Genomic DNA, 24,959 nt, shown 5'->3' on the forward strand with positions numbered 1-24,959 from the left:
CCATTTCAATCCTCTCCCTTTCCCTGCTTCCATATCCCTATTTCCCCCAATCTACATCCCAGCTCCCACTATTACATCTTTCTCCACACAGTGTGTTCTTGTTCGGGTATGTCTTCGTTACTATAACTACCCTCGTACCCGCGTTTGGCTCTTCCTCAGGTGTGCCACAGACACGACTCTGTCCCTGTTATCAGAGTGATGATAGTTTTGATCATATCCACAATTTCTTGGGTTCCTCGATGGGTGATCACATGTTTTGCAGCTGGTCGATTACTCTATTTCTAATGCGGATCAGGACTCTACTTCTGCCGATCATTGCGGAATAGGATGCTACTTTTGTCGATCATGCCTACCCCAAATGTGGGAAGACTCCTGTGATGGATCCGTTAGCACATGAGGAAGAACAGTTGCAACCAAGGAGGTTCGAGCGGTTACAGGTTCTGCAAAATTTTCCACATAGGAGGATACATTGGAGTTGTGACTGCCTTACCAATCTACGGGATAGAGGCAAGGTGCATTTTGATGGAATGACAGAGTTTTTTTTTTTCAAGTAAAACTTCCCTAACTTCTGTTATTAAATTTTCTCACTTCCAATTTCATGATACTTTAAGACGATTTTCAATTTTATTTTATGAATTTATGTGGACATTAACTACTTAACTAGACTTTTATTGCTCTTTACAATTTTTAGATCAAAAAAATTTTGCAAGGATTTTCATTAATTATGTTCATTAATTAATCTCTACAATTACATAATCTGCACAATTTGTTTTTTTTTTTTTCAAATTCATCATTATAAAAAAAAAAATTAATGTGCCACAGACACGACTCTGTCCCTATTATCAGAGTGATGATAGTTTTGATCATATCCACAATTTCTTGGGTTCCTCGATGGGTTTATCACATGTTTTGCAGCTGGTCGATTACTCTACTTCTAATGCGGATCAGGACTCTACTTTTGCCAATCATTGCGGAATAGGATGCTACTTTTGTCGATCAGCCCTACTCCAAATGTGGGAAGACTCCTGTGATGGATCCCTTAGTACATGAGGATGAACAGTTGCAACCATATAAAAATTAAGTATTTCATATATAATTCATATACTTCATATAAAGAATTTAAGTATTTCACATTTGTATTAACAATTTCTTACCATATATTTATTGTTAGCTAAATGCCATGATATATTATTTTTAATAATGCAAAAATTACATAACATATTCAATGAAATATAAACATTTTAATTTGTATGATAGTTAAGAATTTTACATAACAAACTATTTATTTAGGGCTAAAATGAAATTGCTACTCACCCCTTATTGATATTTCTTTTTAGACATATATATTTTCATTATGTAAAATATTTAATTATCATAAATTATTATAAAAATTAAGAAGTATATAAATTCTGTTAAATAAGTTTTGTAAGTTTTTATATATTCCAAAAAATTAATGTATCATGACCTTTAGCTAACAAATAATGCATAATAAAAAGTGATAATACAAATGTGAAATACCTAAATTTCTTATATAATTTTTACCTTCTTATGATAAGTTATGATGATTAAATTGTTATGATAAGTTATGGTGATGTGGAAATCTGGTTTTGCAATGGATGCTATAAGGAATGCAAACCAATTTATACATTTAGCATCTCCCATGAATCCTAGAATTTTGTTTTTTTTTTGTTCCTTCATATATGCTAAGTGTTCGCATATCGAACGAAGGACTTTATGGTCAGATTTGGTGTCTATTTTTGGAAGCTTAGATGCCAAACCATGGCTAATAAGTGGAGACTTTAACATAGTCACGTCTGTTGACGAGTATTTGGGGCGAGCTCCACAAGACTTGAATGCAATAGCAGATTTTGCTGAATATGTATTTCAATATGTGGTTTGAAGCATGTCACATCGCCGGGGAGTTGATACACTTGGACTGGTATTTGCCAAGGTAGACATGTATGGAAAAGGTTGGATAGGGTTCTTATGAATTCGGATTGGCAGTGTCTCTTTCCTAGATGCAGTGTGCAGCATCTTAATAGAACAGCCTCAGATCATACTCCTATGTTGTTGTAGCTTCAGACAAGCTCAAACTCGGGTCCATGGTCGTTACGATTTCAACATATGTGGCTTAATAGCTCTAGTTTTATGGAAGTAGCGTCCAGACTGCTTCGGGTTATGAAATGAGACGGTTTGTCACGAAATTGAAGAGGCTAAAAGAAGCTTTTGCATGAATGGAACAAAGAAGTTTTTGGGAACATTTTTGATAATGTCGCTTGAGCTGAGGAAAAGGTTAGACAAAAAGAGATACAATTGGAGGAGAAGGGCACGGATGAAGCAAGGGTGCAGTGGAGTCAGGCATAGGTGTGACGCCCCCACCTCACCCTAGGGCGAACCCTAAAGTATCAGCGGGATGCCTGCCTAACTTTCGTCAGAACTCACGCATTCGTTCACGCTTAATGTAGAGCCACGAAACATCCAACGACTAAATAAGAAGTACATCGAATATACAAGCCATAACTTCAAAACTAAAAGTTACGATTACAATCCACCAACCAACAATAACAAAATTACACTTAAAGAGCCAACAAAAGTTCATACAAAAGGTATACTAGCACCCACCAAGTCGCTAGTCTAGAACCTTCAATCCACCTCCAAAACCTGTTCAGGAAAATAACTTAAAGGGGTGAGCGAACGCTCAGTGAGGCCAAGAAAACAAACAAGCAAGCACATAACACCAATCAATCAAATAACTTGTTTAAAAGCAACTTTAAACGTGATATTTCATTTAAGTGCACAAGTAGGAATTTAACACACAAGGAGGATACATGAGCTCTCAGGAGTTATCTCCACGTCTCGATCAGTTTGCCATCGGGGTTGATCCTTTGTCAACCCAAGTAGTAACATGACCGTAGTGCTCCACTTACTTCCTCCATCCACCTAACACCCACACGGATCCGGATTAAAACATGTATGAAGTGGCGATACTATTCGGTATGTCTAGCGAGATCTCAAAAGATCAACATATAATATTTTCCAAGATTCACCAAACTTCTCGACCAAACTCTTGCTGGCTCGAGTTATGAGGGTAGCCAATGGGTTGGGGTGTCCCCTAGAAGTATAAGTGGTCGATGAGATATCGCTCCGATCGACTTAGAATTGTTTATGGTTCTGAGTCGGTATGAGAGGCACCTCCCACCCCAACAGGGTGTGGTACATGCTTTCGTTTAGAGAATCGATCATAGCACTGAGTCGGTATGAGAGGCACCTTCCACTCCAACAGGGTGTGGTACATGCTTCCGCTCAGAAAATTGATCATAGCACTGAATCGGTATGAAAGGCACCTCCCACTCCAATAGAGTGTGGTGCATGCTTCCGCTCGATGCTCACGAGTTAAACATGTTCATGTACAAGTACAAGTCACATATATTTATTTAACAAGTATTATGTAATCAGGAGAGAGAGAGGATGAGGGCGATAAAGTATACTCTCGTCTCGACAAGTTCACGTATCATGTATAGTACTTGTACACATATCATTTCAAACATATAAGCATTTAACATGCACTTGACACTCACAACAAGTCAAGGGCAAAACAAGAGTGAAGCGAGAAGTCAAACTAGCTCTTTGGCGTCTTTGCGACCACCTGAGACATGTACAATCACAATTACCTAGGTGCTCGACCAAGGCTAAGAAGAAAAACATTTTCTCGCTATCCACTTTTAAGGTCACAAGTTCGAGTCAAGTTAAAAAAGCTTTTCTAGCTAAAACGTTGGAATAATGCTCAAGAGAGCTCAAAAGTCATTTTTGATTCAAGTCGTGGTAAGTAAATCTCAATCCAAGTGAAAGTACCATTTTCACTTTCGACACGAAAATTGAGAAAAAAGGGGTAGATGGTTTTCATCTCCCAAAAGTTCAAATCTCACGTCTAAACTTTAGAATACATAGAGCGTTCATATATTTTTTTCCAAACTAATGGAGTCAAACATATCCAAGACTCCACTTATTTTTCTAGTAAAAGTCAAAGCTAAGGTTCTAAGGTTCAAGTATAAAACTAGTGCAATTAACCAAGAACTACTCTAGTCAAAACGCTCCCTTTTTGGAGTTCAAACTCACGGAAATCGAGGCCATAAGAATAGGGTTGAAGTCCCTAATTCGGTTATGAAGAGAAGTATCATTAATCAAGGGAGTTACATGACCAAGAAAACGCATCAAGAGAGGTTTAACCTTCGAAAATCAAGATTTAAATGAAAGTTTAAAATTCCAAAGGAACCGTGTATTCAATCTATGACAGCCCCACCTTCCCCTAAGGCGAACCAAAGGGGTTAGCGGACTGCCTGCCCAACTCTCGCCAGGACTAACGGTTTGGTATAGAGCGAGCTAATACGTTCCGAAACTTACAAACGCGTGAAAACAAGTCAAAATGTCAAAATAAAAAAAAAAACCGGAGTCGACTATGAATAGTAACCGACCCGTCAGAACCCAACCAAATATCAAGCAAACATTCACATCTTGAAATTTAGCATTTACAAGCCAAAGTGGCATACAAAAGTATTCAAAAGTGGATACATGTATGGTTTGCCAAAACAAAAGAGAAATGGACCCAAAAGTACATTTAGGGTTTCAATAAATGAGCTATACAAAAGATATGTCCAACTAACTCAATTCGGCAACCAAACATCAATTGCAGTCCAAAAGTATTTATTTTCCTGTAAGGAAAACAAAAGAAATAGAGTGAGCTAATTGCCCAGTGAGATAATACTACTCAAGCAACCAAGTTCATAGATGCATCAAACTTTTCAGTCCAATTCATCAAAAGTAAATAAAGACACACATCAATAATGATGATAAAAGGATACGGGCGGCTCTCAAGAGCCCTTTTCCTCGTTTGCATTCTTGATCGGATCTCATTGACTCTCCGTCAATATTTAAAAGTAACCAACCGTAGACTTCACTTTACTTCCATTCCTTCCACCTAACATTCCCCTACCGGGCCCGAACTCCAAACACTTGCACTGTAGTATTACTCGAGTATACCGGAATCGAGAGTCTCTCATACTACAAGATTCCATATAACATTTTTCCCAAGGCTCATTAATTGTCACGACCAAGCCCTCGCCGGCTCGATTCAATCAACTACCAATAGGGTTGAGCTCAATGATAACAATCATGGTCGTTGGATACTCGTCCAAACGACACCAAGTCATGTACTTTCATTTCATGTAACATTCCAATAACATGAGAAATAAGTGAGAGTGATAAAGTACACCCTCACTTCAATCAATATCAATGGTGCAATAACATTTAACTCATCAAGTTCAAGTGTCAAAGCCATATAGTAACACACAAGTGAGTAGTACACTCACCAAGTTCGAAAGTGATATTTCATGCAATTCCGTCAAAGGAACGTCGTGAACCACCGTCACGCCCTAAAACACGCAAACAAGTACAATGAGACTCGATAACGAGTCATAAACCAATGCCAAATATTCCCAAAATAGGGTTCCATAAGCACACACAAGCAATAGAGGAAACCAGAAAAATCCGGAAATGGAGTAAGTGTTAACCCGGAAAAAAATAGTTTTTGACATCATTTTACGGTATTGGCACCAAAGGTACTACGATTATCGGATGAAGGTCCAAGACCCATCGTTTCGAAGTTAAGAGATAGGGCTACAATATTACAGAAGGTCACTCAACCCAGTTTCGAGTGTAACCAGGTCAAAAATGCAATCTACTACACCAGAACCGCAAAAACAGATTCACAGAACGCTTTCTAGTGCAAACATCATAAATCAGCCTACCTAAGTCCAAATCCAGAAATTCCAAAGCCATCTGAAAGCTAAGAAACATGGTTACATTTCATCAGAAGACCTCAACAACCAATTCGAAAGCATTCCTGACCAAAATAATCAATTACAGAAGCAAGTCCCAAATTCGGGTAAAACCAGGGCAGCAAGGGTAATTCCATCTTTTCTCAAGCTACGCTACTCTGATTGACCTGAAATTTTGAAGGCACCTCTAAAATATCATTCCCTACAACTTTTATGTTTTAATCCAAGGCCAATTCGGCCTCTAACTATGAGTTATAAAACCGGGCAGAATGTAGAACATTAAAACCCTAACTTTTCAATTTTCTTCCAAAACAGAAATTGCTTGCAATTAACCACTTTTTCCACCTTCTAGCTTCCTTAAATACCATTTCCAATCATCATACACAATCACATAATAATATTCATATGAAAACAGAAAAATCCCCAATAATTACAAAAGTTCACCAATTCAACCAAAAATCAAGATATAAACCATAAAATTGCATCTTATACTACCACTAATCATGGATTAAACATCATTAGAGGGAGGAGAGGGGTCCTTCTCAACTTACCTTAACAAGACAAGAAAGAGAGCAACTAGTCCTCTTAGCTTTTCAAGTAACTCCACAAAACAACTCACAAACACTCCCTTAATGTTTTCTATGGAACAAAAACAAGAGTAGATGGTTGATTTGGTAGATTGGAGCAAGATTGAAGCCAAAATCTTGAAGAGTTTTCTTTCTTTTGTTGCTTGAGGAGGTCGGCCAAGATGAAGGAGAAAATGGTGAATTTTTGGTATTTTTTTGATTTATTTGGTCAATTGGTAAGAAAATGAATAGTGGTCATACAAGTCAAGCCAACTAAATGGTGACACTTGTCACCCTATTTTATGCAAGTCTATCACTTTGTTTCCTCTCACACTAATCCAAATTGCAACCTCTACTTATCTCTTAACCCCAATAATTACAAAAGTTCACCAATTCAACCAAAAATCAAGATATAAACCATAAAATTGCATCTTATACTACCACTAATCATGGATTAAACATCATTAGAGGGAGGAGAGGGGTCCTTCTCAACTTACCTTAACAAGACAAGAAAGAGAGCAACTAGTCCTCTTAGCTTTTCAAGTAACTCCACAAAACAACTCACAAACACTCCCTTAATGTTTTCTATGGAACAAAAACAAGAGTAGATGGTTGATTTGGTAGATTGGAGCAAGATTGAAGCCAAAAACTTGAAGAGTTTTCTTTCTTTTGTTGCTTGAGGAGGTCGGCCAAGATGAAGGAGAAAATGGTGAATTTTTGGTATTTTTTTGATTTATTTGGTCAATTGGTAAGAAAATGAATAGTGGTCATACAAGTCAAGCCAACTAAATGGTGACACTTGTCACCCTATTTTATGCAAGTCTATCACTTTGTTTCCTCTCACACTAATCCAAATTGCAACCTCTACTTATCTCTTAACATCCGATAAATTAATTCCAGTATCCAAAACTTAACCTAGTTGGCCGAATTTTTCCGAACTTTTCGTCCTAGTGGGTCCCACGTCCGGTATACGCTCTTAATTTCTCAAAACCTATTCGATACTAGAAAAATCATCAAAAAACTATATCTGCTCCTTAAAAGTATCTAGACTTTTTCCTAATCACGAAAATGCAGAAAACAAGCCATGAAAGATAATAAAACCTAGAAAATGGAAAAAATTACGGGTTCTCACACAATCATGAAATTACACCTAAAACAATCGAATAATCGCAAAGGAAGGTGAAAAGTTCTTTAAAAGTGTATTTGTTTGAAAATCAGAAATTCTCAGCTCAAAGTGACACTACTTGGAAAAATCGTATCTCGAGTTTCGTAAGTCCAAAAATTGAAAACTTTATACCGTTGGAAACTAGACTTAAAGCACCAAAACTTTCTAGAAGATACTTTTCTCAAACTCCAATTCAAAATCATTCAAATTTTAGCTCAAAGTCACTGTTCTAGACAGGACAGAGCAAAACAGGCTTGCAAATTCAGTGAAGTTTGGAAATTCGGAAAAATTCGTAGAAATGGAATCAGCCCTTGAAATTTATATCACAATTAAAACTCCAAACTTAGTTTCAAACGCAATAAACAAAACTCAATTCAGACCTTTCTATACCAAGATATGATAGTTCTAAGAAAACTGAAGTTTGGAACCTGTTTTACAAAATTCCAGTTTTGACGTACTAGATAGAGTTTCAAAATCTGATCATAACTAGAGCTACACAACTCAAAATTTAGTGTGGTTTGTGGCGTTAAAAACTAGATTCAAAATACTAAAATTCACTAGAAGGAACTGTCATAAAATTTGTTTTGCAAGATAGGCAAAATTGAGCTACAAACTGCAGCTAGAATTGTTTCTCGGATGCAAGCGGAGAGGAATTTCAGTCATCTTGGCTTGTTCACTACGGCTCATAGGAAACGAGTTAGGGGGTGCATTTTATACCAACAGAAAGCTCTCGGAGTCTAGTTTCAGATGCCACAAACGACACTTGATTTCAACTCTCAGATAGAGAGTTATGACCAAAAAGTGAACACTGGTTGGAGTAATCTGATCAGAAATTTTCCAGAATTCAACCTCATTTTAACCCTACTTAAACACAACCAAATGGAAAGCTTTTTGGAAGGTAATTCATACACATAACCACCAATATGTATCAAGCATTATTGCACCAAAATAATATCAAAATTTCGAAATTAACAAGAGAGGAACAACCAGAAATTTTCGGCCAGCATACAACTCTCATTCCTCTAGCTTTCTTTTCAACTTTGCAACTAGAACTAAACCATATCTCATCAAAGCAAGTAACAAACAAGCAATTACATACACAAAATCCTCAAAGTCTCTACCTATCAAGCCACCTCAAGTCCACTACCTAATGTCAAGGTTCCTGAGAACCCATCAACAGCCCAACAACTATCTTGTTATCACTAACTAACTACTAACTTACTACTATGAATTGAAGAGGAAAAGTTGAGGGTTTCATGGAGGTTTACCCTGCTGCCCAAAATGAAGAGTAAACACTAGGGATTTGAGCTTCTAAATCACAAAGTTTCTTCCTTGATCAAGTCCTCTTCCAAGCTTGTATGAAAACCCAAGACAAGAAGCAAGTGTGGAGAGCTTTCTTGGAGCAACAATGGAAGAATGAAGCTGAAATTTTTTGTTGAGAAGTGGGAGGGGGATGGCCGGCCAAAGAGGGAAGAGGGAAAAGGGTTTGTGGCTTTTGGTTGATGTGATTTGATGAGAAAGGTGCCATGACAGAAAGTTCTCTTGGGTATAAAAAGTCAACACTTGAATAGTGGACTATTAGTGCTCCAAATTGAGTTTAATTTAACTCACTCACATCTAATCCCTCAATTAGTTTTCTTAGTCTACTAATGATCATCATAATTCTCCAAGATTATTGCACTCTCGGATTGAATTTACCTCAAAAAATGTGCATGCACTATTTCTAGCTAAACGAGTCGCAGAAAAATTAAATTCGCTAACGAAACATTTTAAAAATATAAAAGAGACATGATTCCATGCAAATGGATTTAAAATGGGTGAAATAAATTATTCGGAGTAAACGGATAAATAAATAATTAAATAAGACAATAAAATGAAATAAAAGTAAGTAAAATAAAAATTCGGATCCTCACAATAGGCCTTTTTGCTAAAACACTTGGCCGATGAAGAAGCATTTTGGAAACAGAAAGCAGCGAGAGTTAAATGGCTAACGGAAGGTGACTCTAATACAAGATATTTTCATTCTTCCCTTCAGGATAAACGAGCTCAGCTTACCATTCAAAGAATAAAGAATTCGGAGGGAGTCTACATTGAGGGAGAGGATAACATTGGAGTAGTGGCTATAGACTTCTTTAAGTCTTTATTGACAGAATCTTCGGCGGTGGACAACCAAGCAATTTTGAAACTTTTCAATAATATTTCGAGTTTGGTTACTCCGCAACAAAATGAGCAGCTTATAAGGGAGGTCACTAAAGACGAAGTTAAGAATGCATTATTTGACCTAGATGGGCACAGTGCAACTAGGTGTGATGGCTTTGGGTGTAGGTTATATACTTATTGTTGGGAGGTTATTTCAGATGATGTTTTTCAAGCTACTCGGGAATTCATGAGTGGGGTTCCAATACCAAAGGGTATTGCGAGTACTATGGTGGTCCTTATTCCTAAAAAGGACCCACCTATGTCTTTTGCAGATTTTAGGCCAATTAGTCTTTGTACTTTTATAAATAAAGTGTTCACCAAAATCCTAAGCTCTCGATTGAAAGCTGTGCTTCCTGTCTTATCTCATCCGAGCAATCTACTTTTGTTAGTGGTAGAGAAATCTCTGATAACATCTTGCTTGCGCAGGAGCTGGTTAGTTCAATTGATAAGGGGGCTAGGGGGCATAATGTCATCCTCAAGCTTGATATCATGAAGGCATTTGATCGAGTTGCTTGGGATTTTTTGTCACGGTTGCTAGCTCAATTTGGTTTTCATTCTTGGTTTATCTCTTGGATAATGAATAACTTGGCCTCAGCTTGGTTTTCTATACTCGTCAATGGGAAACCATGTGGTTTTTTCCAAGCAAAGCGTGGTTTGAAACAAAGGGATCCACTGTCTCCTTTTTCTTTTCATATTGGTGTTGGAGACTTTGAGCTGAGGATTGAAGAATTTGATTTCATTAAGGAAATTGCAACCATTTGCAATAGGCCGAGGGTGTATCCCAATTTTGCACTTAGCATTTGCGGATAACATTATCATTTTTACAAGAGAAGACCGACGTTCAGTGAAAGGCCTCATGGATTTTTTGGAGCTATATCAAAATGGTTCAAGTGGAAAGCTTAATAAAGACAAGAGCTTTTGTGTGGTGTCTTCCAAATGTTCGGCAGCTAAGCAATAACTGATTGCTCGTTGGACTAGTTTTCAGCAGAAAACACTTCCCTTTGTTTATTTGGACTGGAAACTTTTTAAAGGGAAGAGCAAAAAAGAACATTTTCAGCACATAATTTATAAGTTGCGGATGAAATTAGCTGGTTGGAAAAATAGTTACTCTCTGCTGGAGGCCGTCTAATACTTATAAAACATGTTTTGGTTGCTATACCATTGTACACCTTTGCTGTTTTAAAGCCTCCTAGAAGTGTATTGAATTAGCTAAAGAAGATAAAGTCTTCTTTCTTTTGGGGGGAGGTTGACAGGAGGGACAAAAGGCATTGGATGAAATGGAGCAAGCTGTGCAAGCCAATACAAGAGAATGGATTGGGGTTGAATTAGTTGCAAAACATCCTAAAAGTTGTTGGGCGCAAATTATGGTGAAAAATGTGCTCGACTGATATGCTATGGTCCCAGTTTAAGCACTCAAAATATGCAACTGCTGCTCAACATTTGAATATAGCAACCCTTAGGACGTCAAGTTCGGGTTGCTGGAGGTGAATGCTTGGTGGAGGAAATTTTGTAGTTGCTGTTAAGGAATGGCAGCTCCTAATTTTGGTATGATAATTGGTTAGGTTTTGGTCCTATGGAGCTCAAAAGCTGCAAGTACCGTTGTCTAACGTTTGTATTCGAGATTTATTGAGTAATGGAATTTGGAATTTGGAATTTGGAGACGGTAAAGGTTGGCCTCACATATGAAGAAAAGACGCGAATTTTGCGATCACATATTCAGCTTTCTAAGGGCATGGATTTGATGGCATGGTATCCAACAATGAGTGGCAACTTTCAAATATCCTCTGTGCTGGATAAACTTCGGCAACCCTCCAATTCAATGGTGTCCAGGAAACTAATTTGGAGTAAGTGGGCTCCGTTAAAGGTGTCGATATTTATATGGAAATTACTTAACCTTATACTTCCCTTTCCAGATGTATTGCTGCATTTTGGGTTCAATCTTTCCTCTAAATGTCCGTTTTGTCACAATGAAGATAGTATACACCACGAGTTCGTAAAGTGCCAATTGGCGGATCAGGTATGGCAGAAAATGGAACAAAACCTGGGTGTATATACATTGCCGTTGGATAATATCATGGTCAAGTTGCATAGTTGGTGGACACATTACTCTGGGAAGTCAATAATGACTGAGTTGGCTCAGACAGTTCCTCTATTCATTTGTTGGTAGCTGTGGAAGGCAAGGAATAGAGCAATTTTTTAGGATTTCAACATGACGGCGGATCATATTTTCGCTCAGGTGCTTCGGTTGTTGCATTCTATTGCTTTATCTCATCCTTTTATTGTGAGGAATGATGGTGACAAGAGTCTTTTGCATACGGGAATTTTGTGTTTCTTTAAACGTTCCAGGCCCATAAAATGTCTTAACTCTGGCTTAGTCTCTGCCAGTACCTCCTTATGCAAAGCTGAATGTTGATGGGTCTTCAGTTGAGAATCCAGGATACTCGGGAGAGGGGGAGGGGTGGAGGCTTTGTTAGGGATTCACACGGCTGGGTTCTAACAGCATTCTCTTCATTTTATGGATTCCAAACTAATATGAAGGCTAAAGCTATGACATTGTTGGAGGGGCTACAATTATGCTTATCTTTGGGCCTTCACAATGTTATTGAGAAATTGATTCCCAAGCTTTGCTTACCTCTGTTAAAGGGTTGGAAAGGTGTCCTTGGCGAATTGATGGGGACATCATACATATATGCAGTTTATTAATTAAGGCTAAGTTCATTCTAACACATTGCTATAGAGAGGTCAATTTCGCTACGGATGGTCTTGCAAAACTAGCGCTACGGACTTGGGCTTTGACAGTCTTTGATTCTACTACGTTGCCGTCGTTACTCACTGCAATTATATGTTTAGATGCTAAGCAATTTCCTTATGTGAGGGAGTAGTACTCCTGTTTTCCTTTAAACTAGGAGGTATAAACCGCGCCCTGCGCAGTGGCGATAAAAATGTGTATGCCCAATGTAGTATAAATAACCATGAAGTACAATATTAAAGATACACCTATATATACAAGAACATTACTATTATATGAAAGACAAAGAAACTGGAGTAAAAAAATGTAACACAAGACCAAAAGAATCAAGAGATTACTGCTTGCGCACTTAGCTAACAATCTGCCAGCAATTAAAGTTTATAAAAGAAAAGAACCAATGTCTCGAAGAACAGGTTTAATCAAAATTCCCAAAAAAAAAAGCTCATGAATTGAAGTGGTTGCCTCTCCGGCAGGCAACTTTGAATCTCATCCAACAACCCTTTAACATAAGCAATTAAAATGAAAGAATCCATTGATATCCCGAAATCTTTTCCTTGTTTTCCAGGAATATCTCTTCTGGAAATGACTTCAGTCCCAGTAGACACATCACGAGGTCGAATCTCAATCCTTAGAGGTACTCCCTGCAGAAAAGCTAGGTAAATTTCAAAGCACAATCGTATTACATTCAACTGTAAAATAATATTTCTTGAGATCCACACACATAACTTCTTAATATGGAATTATTAATAGCAACAGCAGACGTTTCAAAATTGAAACTTCATTCCCTCTCAGAAAACAAAGCCAACAACAGTAAGTTGGCCTTCAATAGATATCACTTGACTTGTTAATTATTCAAGCCAGTCTTCAAAAAGTTTTGGTTGAGCAAATCGCAATTGGAACCTAACCACTCAGTTTTTTTTTTTCAAACTAATTTTAAACAATAACTCTAAATGCTCAAGTGAAGTGAAGTAAGGTGACAAGTCTTCAAAGTAACCAAGCTTGGTGAGATATATTAGAATTAACCTTTAGGAATCTTAAAGCTCCAAGGAAGTTAGTTTAGATGTAGTCCCGTGCTCGTTAACATTCTAAGAAAAAAAATCATTTGAAATGCTTGTGGCCATGCATTTGGGATTTTCCTCTCCCTAAATTTCTCTTATTCTCACTCATGCTTTGGCGGGAGAAGTCCAATGGCAAGATAGATATTGGGCAAGATACAGAACATCTACAGAAGCAGGCAAACCTTCCATCTCCTAAAAGTTATATTTCCATCCAGGTGTTCTCTGATCAGAGTCATCAACCTTGACCTTTATTCCAGCTGCTTGCAGAGTTTCTTTCACTGATGATGTAGCATTAAGAACTCCAGTTCTATCACCTATTTTTTTTCCATATTGGGACAATCACAATTCGAAAGCAGTCAATAATAGGAGCTATTCCATCTCAAGAAAGACAATTTTTAATGCACATAGCCAGAAAAATGGAAGCGCTACAAAAGCAGAGAGCTCTTACTTTACTGCATTGATGAGTCCAATTTCGGGACCAAAATCAAAACAAAAGTTGCAAAACTAATGTAAAATGCTAGAAATACAAACCTGCACACGTTTAGGAAACCAAATAATGATTTAAAAAAATCAGCTTTGCAAAAATTAATCAGCCCGTTGAGTGCAAAACACAACATCCATCCCCAGCCCCCATTCACTCTATCTTTTGAGCAGACCCATTAGCAAATATAGTCAGTATAACAACCAAAAACATGCAATAGGCTCAGAAACAATTAATCAGTCTCTGTTAGAAGAAGATTCTCCTCTCCATGCATGAGGGCTCATAAAACTCTTCTGCATGAGTTTTATGAGTTCAGAACAAAGCACAAAAGAGTTTTATTTTTTTTGGGCAGCCTTTTTTTTGGGAGAACAAGACAAATATCAAAGGGCGGGGGACAAGAAAGAAGAAAAAAAATGCAGTAATTATGGTAGTTTAAAATAAGGCTCAGGTTTGTTAGTAAAAGTCAGGCAGAGATGAGAGTACCGCCATGGCTGCAAACCCAATTGCATTTGAAGGGAAGAATGAACCTCAAATGCAATCAGGGTTGCCTCGCCAAGATACGGCAATCAATTTAAAGCCTGAAATACATCTAATGAAACCAAAACCATATCATCATAGCCTAACTGAGAACAAAATAAATTAGCCTGTTTACAACTTTCATCTGCCGTAATACTCCAGCCAGAGAGCTACACCCTTTTCCAAAAAAATCACCATCCATCTTTGTAAAAACCTAACAAGAAACAAAAGGAAACATGAAGAAATATTCAAATCCAAGGAAAAATGAAGAGAAAATTGCTCATGAATAGACACATTTATTCACAAACATCTATAATGTACTTCTAAAAGTAGTTTACAAGTTCTACAATCATCAATCTAACTAAAACAGCGCTCAAGGAATTAAAAAGATAAGAATACATACATAAAAAAAATTAGCAAACTTACTCAGTGAAGGAGAACGTAGCACAACAAAAGCACCAAAAATTTCTTAAAAAGAAAAACACACGTATTAAAAACAAGCAAATTAAACAATAAGCATAATATCAATCTAAATATTCCACAAGAAGAGAAAAATCACGCGATTCAAAAACTGTAAAAATTGCTCACTGTAAGAATTGACAACAATATGGAGAATAGCATAGATAAAACAGAAATAGATGATTTTAGTTGTATCAAGTCTAATAAAAAGAAAGAAAAAAAATGTTGACGGTAGAAAGTGCTGAAAAAATAAGAAAATTTTGAACAGATCTGCAATGTATCTGGAAAGAAAAGATGATTGCTTGAAACCAGCACCAACAGAACTCGATAATGTTATTTTCTTGACAGTCATAGTCCATCCAGACAGAAAGCATATGAAAAAAGAAAATTTTTGCTCCATGGCCAGCTAAAAAAATAAAAAAGGAAGACAGACTCAGAAGCGTGGGAAAAGTCAATGCCCCAAGCGTCATTAAGAGCTTTAGAGGCCGAATGCATAACACGAAAAAAATAAAAGTGAAATGCTTTGGAATGAACAAAAGAGGAGCAACGCAAAAAAAAAGGCATGCAAAACATAGTCCATCCAGACAGAAAGCATATGAAAAAAGAAAATTTTTGCTCCATGGCCAGCTAAAAAAATAAAAAAGGAAGACAGACTCAGAAGCGTGGGAAAAGTCAATGCCCCAAGCGTCATTAAGAGCTTTAGAGGCCGAATGCATAACACGAAAAAAATAAAAGTGAAATGCTTTGGAATGAACAAAAGAGGAGCAACGCAAAAAAAAAAGGCATGCAAAACATAATACCTAGAGATAGGCAAAAAAAAAAAAACAAATTAAATGCATGAGTCAAAAATTATCTAAAGAAGCAGATCCCTAGGTTTAAGGATTGGACTAAACGACAACATAACAAGAACAGAGAACAAGAACAAAGCACAAAAGAGTTTATTTTTTTTCTGGGACAGCCTTTTTTTTAGGGAAAACAAGACAAATATCAAAGGGCGAGGGACAAGAAGGAAGAAAAAAAACCGAAACAGGCTAGAGACCAAAAAACACCACATGACAAAACGTACAACTATGCATGATGTACATGTTTTCGAGTTTGAAAGGGAGAACAACTGGAGCTTCCCGGAATGCAGACCAAAATCAAACCCATGTAGACTCAGACACCGGAACAACCAAACATAAAGCAACACAGCGTGAAGAGAAACAAAAAAAAAAACAACGAAAAAAGGGCAAGATCGTACCACACCCGATAGCGACAAAAGTGTAACATCGTCGATCGTGGTTTCTTTTTTATCAACTTCTGCTCTGAACCCGCTCGCAGATCCCTCTTTTTTCTCGCTTTATTAGCACTCTGCAGCAGAGACAAAGTTCAAAGCTTTCCCCCTCCAAAACCCCAAAAAATAAGGAAAAAAGAAATTATAGCTTCAATTCAATCTTGAATTGGCAATGGTTTCAGCTCTGAGCTAAGGATTTTTCGTTCTAGATAGGGTTGTGTTTGGGGAGGGGGGGAGCTCAAACAGTAAAAAATTCCAAATAACGAAGAGGAAAGAGCACCCGAAGTCCTGAAAATGGGCATTTGCACTTCCAAACCCTCCCCGGAACCCAATCTTCATCAAGATTCCAAGCAAAACCCTATTCCAACCAAGGATAAAAATAACCCAGCACAGGTCAAGGATAAAGGTGGAAACTCCAGCAATCAGCAATCAGCAAGAAAGCAAGAAATCAGATGCAGAATCCGCTAAAAAATCTCCGCTTTTCCCCTTCTACAGCCCTAGTCCAGCGCATTATTTGATCTGTAAGAAGTCTCCGGCGAGATCTTCCGCGAATTCCATGTCCAAAAGGTTTTTTAAGCGACCGTTCCCTCCTCCGTCTCCGGCGAAGCACAGTAAGGCGGTGTTAGCTAAGAGACACGGGTCTGTGAAGCCGAACGTGTGAGAACCTTGAACAAAAAAAAAAAAAAATATATATATATATATATATGCATATTGCATTTGCATTTTAGACTCTTAATAACCGTTACTATTGTTGGTTTTTAAATAAGTATGTGACCATAATTTTTATATATAAATAAGTTAATTATGCAAATATTAAGTTACTTGAATCTTGCTAAGTTAAATTAATATTTCATGATGTAGAGTATTTTATTGCTTTAATATTAATTCCTTGAATTTCAATAGCTAATTTTAAGTGTTAATAACGTTAGGTGTTAATAGAAACCAGAATTAAGACCAAATTAGCCCTCCTCCATTTCAAATTAACCATGCAGCCATGGAACCTCCTAGAACAAGCTCCAAATACAAACATTTCCAGCATGCCGGTCTCATTCTTTACACTTAGAATTTCCATTCTAGCCGGTCCGATTTCCTTTTATCTACTCCACCATTCCACCAACCATAATGCCGGCTCACACCCTACTATCATACTCCACTATATCAACTGCATACCACCACAACAACACTCCAATTCTATTCCTTCCTCCTGCCGTGAGCCGAGAGTGGAGTGAGAGAGAGAGGGAGCCGAGTCCTTCATTTTCCTTTCTTCCTGTCCGCAAGCTATAAAAAAAAAAGAGACCTGTTGTTCTGAATTCCTTCCATCCGTGAGCTGGTGAGGAGATTGAGTGCCAAACCTCCTCCATTCTAGTCGCAAGCTTGACCAAGGGAGAGGGAGAGCTAGCGGGCTGCATGTTGGACTGTCGAGAGAAGAGAAACATTTCAGCTGCTAGTTGCGTGAGTTGAGCTTCCAGTTGAGGTAATTTCTGGACCTAGACTAGTTGATTAGAGGTAGATGATGTTGATTATAAGCATGCGTGTGACAGTTGTGCGGTTGGATGAAGAATTAGGACTTAGGAAATCTGATTTTGAAGAAATTGGAACTGTCCGAGAGTGTGAGCTGGAAATTTCAGCTTTTGTTTGATTAATTTGTGGTAATCTGAGTTTAAACATGTGTTTAGCTAACTAAAATCTGGATGATTAAGCTTTGCATGAGGTTAATTAGCTTTGATTAAGCAAGAAAATTGAAGCAAACAAAATCTGCTTGCATGCAAGCCAACCGAGAGCCGACTTGGATGAATTTCTGGTTGGTTAGTGATTTTGATGTTGTCCGACCTTGGTTTTGGATTAAAACTGATAGATAGTTGTTTATTTGGTCATGCATGTAGCTGATGAACTGTGGTAAGAAAAAAAAATCTAAAGTCCTAGAGTTATTTTGCTGGAATTTTTTTTCCAGGTTGTCCGTATGAAGGAAATGGTGAAGTTTCCAGCTATCTTTATGAATTTTGGTTTTGAAGCTCTATGTCAAACTATAATCCATATCATATATTGTCTTGATCTGAACATGCAAGAAAGATTTGAAGATAAATTAAAGATGTTTTGGAGGAAAATGTGTGTTTGGCTGACTGATGTGTGAAAACTGGAAAAAAAAAAATGGCCGAGAGAAGGGGCTTGAGCACTTGACTAGTTTTCCTTTGAATTTTAGCTAAGATGCTTATACTAGATATTTAAGATTGGTTTGTAACTTGCTAATCACCTTTTGCATGTCAAGTTGAAAAAAATAAAAAAATTGGAGAAAATTATGGACAAGGCTCTATAAGTTAATTGGTTACATTACTGGAAATTAAATGGTGTGTTATTTATTTTGGTTTTGGTTGGACAGATTATGAGCTATGTTTCTAGTGTTTCAAGTAAGTAAAAGATGGAGGTTTAATGGACGTTTTGAATTGTCATTGCTGGAATTTTTCTTGGTTGTCAAAACAAGGGGGAAAAAATCTGAATTTTTAGAATTTTGGGAGTTAAGTTGGCCGTGGCCTTCTTTTTTTTTTTTTTTGGATTGAAATTCTGATTGAATTGTGGTTGGAAGTGATTGTTTGTTGTCAAGAGCTAATTATTGATGAAGCTCTTGGCCATTTGAGCAATTTTTGCAAGAGTTTAATTCGTGGTGGAATTGTTTAAACGGTTTGGCCGAAATGTACTTGGAAGGCCATGAATTGTGGTTTGGAATCGTTTGATATCTTGGACTTCCTTTGTTTAATTTCGATTAGAATTGATTCTGTTGAGACCTAGGGCTAATGATTGATGAAGTCCTAGTGAAATTGATGTTTGGATTGTGATTTTACTACATTGGTGACGTGGAATATAATGTATGAGTAATTTGGAGTCGTGAAGTCCGTTTTGGTCCTTTGAATTCGAGTATTTTTTATCAAGCCTTATTGAAATATTTTGTCCTAGTATCGAGCTTTAGCAATTGAGTATAGTACGTTAATGCTCAAACTCGAGTGTTGGAACTTTTAAAACCTCGCTAACTAGTTAATTCTTTTCTTTGCTTAAACTAGTTTTACTTCTTCTAGAAAATAATTGCATTAACTTTCAAACTTTAAGTTTTTGTAAAGTTATCCCTAGCTAGTTGTTTTAGAGGAAAATTGTTAAAAACATTAGATTTGAATAATTTCAAATAAAAGGCATGGAAAACTTGTTCGGCAAGAAAACTTGTTTGAATAAATTTGACTCTAGTTTGGCCCTCTAGAAGGGAAATACCTTTAAAGAAACCATACGAAATATTTTATTCCTTTGCTAGCCTTAATTCTAAGAGATGTATTGATTTATTTTGAGGAAATGAACTAGTTATATACCAAATAATCTTATATATATATAAACTAAGAGGTTGTATAGTAAAACTTATAGTTTTAAAACTTGGTTTTCTAGGGTTTAGCGAAGACGTGGACTTCGATTCCCAGCTTGACTTTTGAGCTTGACTTTTGGTGAGTGTCCGTGCTTGTTCTATGACTAAAGTGTTAAAGTGCTTTCTTGACTTGTTATGTGATAATTGGAAAGTGGTTTTCCTGAACCATCGAAGTGGCAGTGTGTACTTTATCGCACTAACCTTTCGAGTGGTGACTTGCTTGAAATGTTTTCTCGAATATCTTGCAATTGTTGACTGGAGCGTGGACTCGTCAACTAATCTACCAAGCAAGGGAGTGTACCACACCTTAGGGTGGGAGGGCCTCTTATCCTGACTTGGTAAAAAACGTGTTGTGACGTCGTTGGGTGAATCCCTTGACTAGTTTATAATTGTGACGTCGTTGGATGAATCCCTCGACTAGTTTATAATGTGACGTCGTTGGGTGAATCCCTCGACTAGTTTACAAAAAGGTATACTCGAGTAATACCAAACTCTCTCGTGAGAAGAACGGGTCCGGTGGGAGTAAGTTGGTTGGAGCGTGTTAAGGAAAAATAATGAATCTACATGGACCTTAGATAGTGAGAGTTGACGGAGGGTCAACTACGATTAATTTTGATCAAGCTTGTGGAAAATGGCTCCTGAGAGCCCTGTATCCTACCCTGTGCTGTTATACGCTTTTCTACTTGCTGAATTTAAGCTTGAAGTTATGATTTACTATTTGTGTTATATGATTGCATGTTTTGGGGCACCACTGAGCTTTAGCTCATCACACGATATTTGTTTTCCTTAACAGGTTTTGGCATTCGAGAGATTTGAAGTCTGCTTTGATCTTTTGTAAATGTTGTTTCGAAGACGAGCGTCGTCGAGAGGGCTAGGTCAGAGGCTGCTCGTGAGGAGTTAGGGAGACAGAGGTCTCGATTGACTCGAGTAGCTGAGGAGGTACGAGATAGGAGTGCCGGTATTAGGGCCGACGCTACTATGATGATAGACGAGATCATGGGGATCATTCAGGGTACAGCTCAGGTAGGGGTTGAGGAGGATCCGGAGGAGAATTCGGAGGAGGATCCTGAGGAGAACGTTGCTCCTGGCAGCCCTGCTGAGGGTTAGACTAGGCTTGCTTTGCTTGTAAATAGGTATCCAGGGTTAGTTAGGGTGACACTAGTATAGGTCATAGCATTTTGTCTAGCTAGATGGCCTACTTTTGAGGCACTATGTCCCTATTTTTGGTTTAAGGAATTGTTTGTACATATTCGTTCAACTTGTGTGCCATACTTTTGGAAGGCACCCTAAACTGTTATTTGTATGAACTTTGGAATGTGAATACATGCGTTAAGTGTTTTATTTTCCTTTCCTTGATATTCGTGTTAATTTTACTTACAAAAGAAAATATATATATAATAATAATAATAGTAATAAGTAAGTAAATAACAATATCTTCGCTTAATGACTTCATTTATATCGATAGGCATAACTAGGCTATGGATCGACGAGTTAGAGGTAGAGAACGTGGGAGATCAACTAGACAACACCCCGAGGGTGGTGGTGATAGGGAACCTGAGGTCAATCAAGACCATGGTCAGGGAAACGTGGCCAGAGACCCAGTGGCCACCGCAATCAATAGAATAACCGATGTTCTAGAGCGCATGACTGAGCACTAAGCCCCGGGGGCAGTGCATCATCAAGGAGGCCCCATCGATACCGAGGATCGAGCATTAGAGAGATTCTTGAAGTTTGGATCTTCTAAGTTCTATGGAGGCCCAGAACTTGAGGTAGCAGAAGGTTGGTGGGAGAGGATCTCTGACATTTTTGCAGCTTTAAATTATACGGAGGAGAGACAAGTGACTTTTGTAGCATTCCAGTTTGAGGGAGCTGCTCGTTCCTGGTAGAACCTAATTAGGGTCAATTGGGATAGGAACCATATTCCTAGGACCTGGGCGAACTTCACTCGGGAGTTCAATGCCAAGTTTTTACCCCCTCTCATCCAAGAAAAAAGAGAGGATGATTTTATCAAGTGTAGGCAGGGGGCGGTGAGTGTCGCCGAATATGAGATCCAATTCACGAAATTGTCCCGTTTTGCTCCTGAATTGGTAGCCACGGAACAAAGGCGTGTAAGGAGCTTTGTGCAGGGACTAAACGTGGAAATCCAAGAGGGATTAGCTGCTGTTCGGATAGACACGTTTGCTGATGCTGTTGAGAGAGCTCAGAGGGTTGAAGTTGCTAGAGCTCAAGTAAAATCCTTCCAGGCCAAGAAAAGATTTGGCCCTAGCAGCAGTCGGGAGCCGATTTATGCAAATGCTCCACCGGCTAAAGTGGGTCGATGAACGGGTGGAGTAAATAGTCCTGGAGCACCACGAGGCGCTCTAGCGAGAGGAACTGGGGCAAGAGGTGCAGGGGGAAGAGATATCGGAGCTAGAGGAGGACCAAGTGGAAGGAGTCAAACTAGGAACGCCCCGCAAGGAGGTCGTGTGACCACCCCTCAGGGAACTTGTGGGTATTGCAGGAGGGTTGGCCATACTGAGGACAGATGCTGGAGGAAAGAAGGAAAGTACTTGAAGTGCGGAAGCTGTGAGCACCAGATATCCGGTTGTCCAAAAATACAAGAAGGTGGTACTCCGAGTGCTAGGCAAGCCACTTCTGGAGGAAATAGGACCAAAGTTCCGGCCAGGGTGTACGCTATAGACGATCAACCTGTACCTGATTCCTCGGAGGTCGTGGAAGGTACTCTTCCAATCTTTCATCGATTAGCTAGAGTACTAATTGATCCTGGCGCAACTCACTCGTTTGTGAATCCAATTTTTATGTCCGAAATTAATGTACAACCTGTTAAATTACCCTTCGATCTTGAAGTTAGGACACCTATGGGTAATAGGAGTATAATCACTAGCCTGGCCTATAAGAACTGCGAATTCTGGGTTGGAGAGCGTAAGATGCTAGTAGACCTAGTCAGTTTGGACATAAAAGGGTATGATGTTATCATAGGAATGGATTTCCTAGCTCATTACCATGCTAAGCTTGATTGTAGAGCAAAAGTGGTAGAATTTTGGATTCCTGGGAAAGCAACCCTGAAATTGGATGTGAAAGGTAGGTTAGCATCATCTGCCATGATTTCGGGAGTTCGGGCAAGAAAAATGTTGTATAAAGGAGCGCAAGGTTTCCTAACTTTCCTAATTAACGCTCCCAGTGACCAAGTAAAGTTGAAGGATGTACCAGTGGTAAGGGAATTTCCAGATATGTTTCTCGAAGAATTAAAAACATTACCTCCGGAGAGGGAAATGGAGTTTAAGATTGAACTAGTGCCGGGAATGGCCCCGATTTCTAAGACTCCGTACCGAATAACTCCCGCAGAACTAAAAGAATTGAAAATACAATTACAGGATCTATTGGAGAGAGGTTTTGTTAGAGAAAGTGATTCGTCATGGGGCGCACCTGTTCTATTTGTTAAGAAAGTAGGATGGAAGTTTGAGGTTGTGTATTGATTATCGAGGATTAAATGAGGGTACAATTAAAAATAAATACCCTCTACCATTGATTGACAGCTTATTTGATCAGCTGCAAGGATCAGTAGTTTTCTCCAAACTGGACTTGAGGCAAGGATATTATCAGTTGAAAATTAAGAAGGAAGACATACCTAAAACTGCTTTCAATACAAGATATGGACATTTTGAGTTCGCGGTCATGCCATTTGGGTTAACCAATGCACCAGCTGCCTTCATGGACTTAATGCAGAGAATCTTTAAAAAGTACTTGAATCAGTTCGTAGTAATCTTTATTGATGATATCCTAGTATATTCTATAACACAAGCGGAACATGCTAAACACTTGGAGATAGTTCTGCAGATCTTAAGAGAGCATAAATTGTATGCTAAATTTAGCAAGTGTGAGTTTTGGCTGGATGAAATTTCTTTTCTAGGGCATAAAGTTTCTAAAGATGGGATTGCCGTGGATCCGGCAAAAGTTGAGGCGGTCACAATGTGGAAACAGCCAGAAACTCCAACAGAGGTTAGAAGTTTCTTGGGTCTAGCAGGTTATTACACGCGATTCATCAAGGACTTTTCAAGGATTGCTGGACCTATGACAGAGCTGAGAAAGAAAAATAATAAGTTCATCTGGACTCCAAAGTGCGAGTCAAGCTTTCAAGAGTTAAAGAAGTGCTTAACATCAGCTCCTGTTTTGGCGTTGCCTGACGGAGTAGAAGGTTATGTCGTATACTCTGATGCCTCTAGGGAAGGTCTAGGATGCGTACTAATGCAAAAGGGTAAAGTGGTTGCCTATGCCTCTAGAAAATTAAAGCCTCATGAACAAAATTACCCAACGCATGACCTAGAACTGGCCACAGTGGTTTTTGCCTTAAAGAAATGGAGACATTACTTGTACGGTGTGACCTTTGAAGTTTATACGGACCACAAAAGCCTTAAGTACTTGTTTTTCCAAAAGGAATTGAATTTGAGACAGAGGCGATGGGTAGAATTTTTGGAGGATTATGATTGTTCAATAAACTACCACCCAGGAAAAGCCAACGTGGTGGCAGACGCTCTAAGTAGAAAGGCCCATGGAGCAGGGTTAATGGTAAAAGAATGGGATATGTTAGAAGAGGTTAGTATTTGGAACCCTCGTTTGGAGAGATTGAAGATTTTATTTGGGAACCTGACGTTGAAATCACCGTTGATGGAGCGTATTAGAGGTACAGAAAACAAACCCCACGATCCAGAAAAGGTTGGAGAAAGTGCAAAACGGAGAAAACCTAGATTTTAAACTAGGGTCTAAAGGAGAGTTAAGGTTTCAAGATCGAATTACGGTTCCAGTTGATGAAGAATTAAGGAAAGAAATTCTAGAAGAATCACATCGATCGAGGTATGCTATACACCCAGGAGTGAACAAAATGTATCATGATGTGAAGGAATCATACTGGTGGGACGGTTTGAAAAAGGACGTGGCAAGGTTTGTACAAAAATGTCTGATATGCCAATAAGTAAAAGCTGAACATCAGAAACCCTCTGGTCTATTGCAGCCACTAGAAATCCCTGAATGGAAGTGGGACCACATAACCATGGATTTTGTAACGGGGTTGCCTCGAAATCAAAAAGGATTTGATGCGGTTTGGGTAGTAGTTGACAGGCTTACCAAGTCCGCACATTTTCTACCTGTGAGTATGAGCTTTCCTTTGGAAAAATTGGCCAAGTTGTACATAGAAGAGATCATGAGATTGCATGGTGTTCCTATAAGCATTGTGTCCGATCGTGATCCAAGGTTTGTCTCGCG

At 38.4% G+C, this 24,959-nt stretch overlaps 2 protein-coding genes and 1 long non-coding RNA gene across 3 annotated transcripts; 2 read left to right on the plus strand and 1 right to left on the minus strand.

The window, feature by feature from the left end:
* Positions 1 to 377: 377 nt before the first annotated feature.
* On the plus strand, positions 378 to 10,574 carry LOC140012716 (uncharacterized). Its single transcript, XM_072061003.1, has 3 exons — positions 378 to 437; positions 9,601 to 9,993; positions 10,191 to 10,574. The coding sequence occupies exons 1-3, from the start codon at positions 378 to 380 to the stop codon at positions 10,572 to 10,574; spliced, it is 837 nt and encodes a 278-aa protein (XP_071917104.1).
* Positions 10,575 to 13,061: 2,487 nt separating this feature from the next.
* LOC113702697 (uncharacterized) lies at positions 13,062 to 15,032 on the minus strand. Its single transcript, XR_011820169.1, has 3 exons — positions 14,995 to 15,032; positions 13,754 to 14,782; positions 13,062 to 13,154 (listed from the first exon to the last, which is right to left on the minus strand). It is a non-coding gene; the product is annotated as an uncharacterized lncRNA (long non-coding RNA).
* A 6,146-nt stretch (positions 15,033 to 21,178) lies between these two features.
* Positions 21,179 to 23,176, plus strand: LOC140012717 (uncharacterized). The gene is made up of 3 exons (XM_072061004.1): positions 21,179 to 21,275; positions 21,372 to 21,582; positions 22,201 to 23,176. The coding sequence occupies exons 1-3, from the start codon at positions 21,179 to 21,181 to the stop codon at positions 23,174 to 23,176; spliced, it is 1,284 nt and encodes a 427-aa protein (XP_071917105.1).
* The last annotated feature ends 1,783 nt before the right edge of the window (positions 23,177 to 24,959 follow it).

Source organism: Coffea arabica, chromosome 8e, assembly GCF_036785885.1.
Source record: "Coffea arabica cultivar ET-39 chromosome 8e, Coffea Arabica ET-39 HiFi, whole genome shotgun sequence".
NCBI classification, from domain to species: domain Eukaryota; kingdom Viridiplantae; phylum Streptophyta; class Magnoliopsida; order Gentianales; family Rubiaceae; genus Coffea; species Coffea arabica.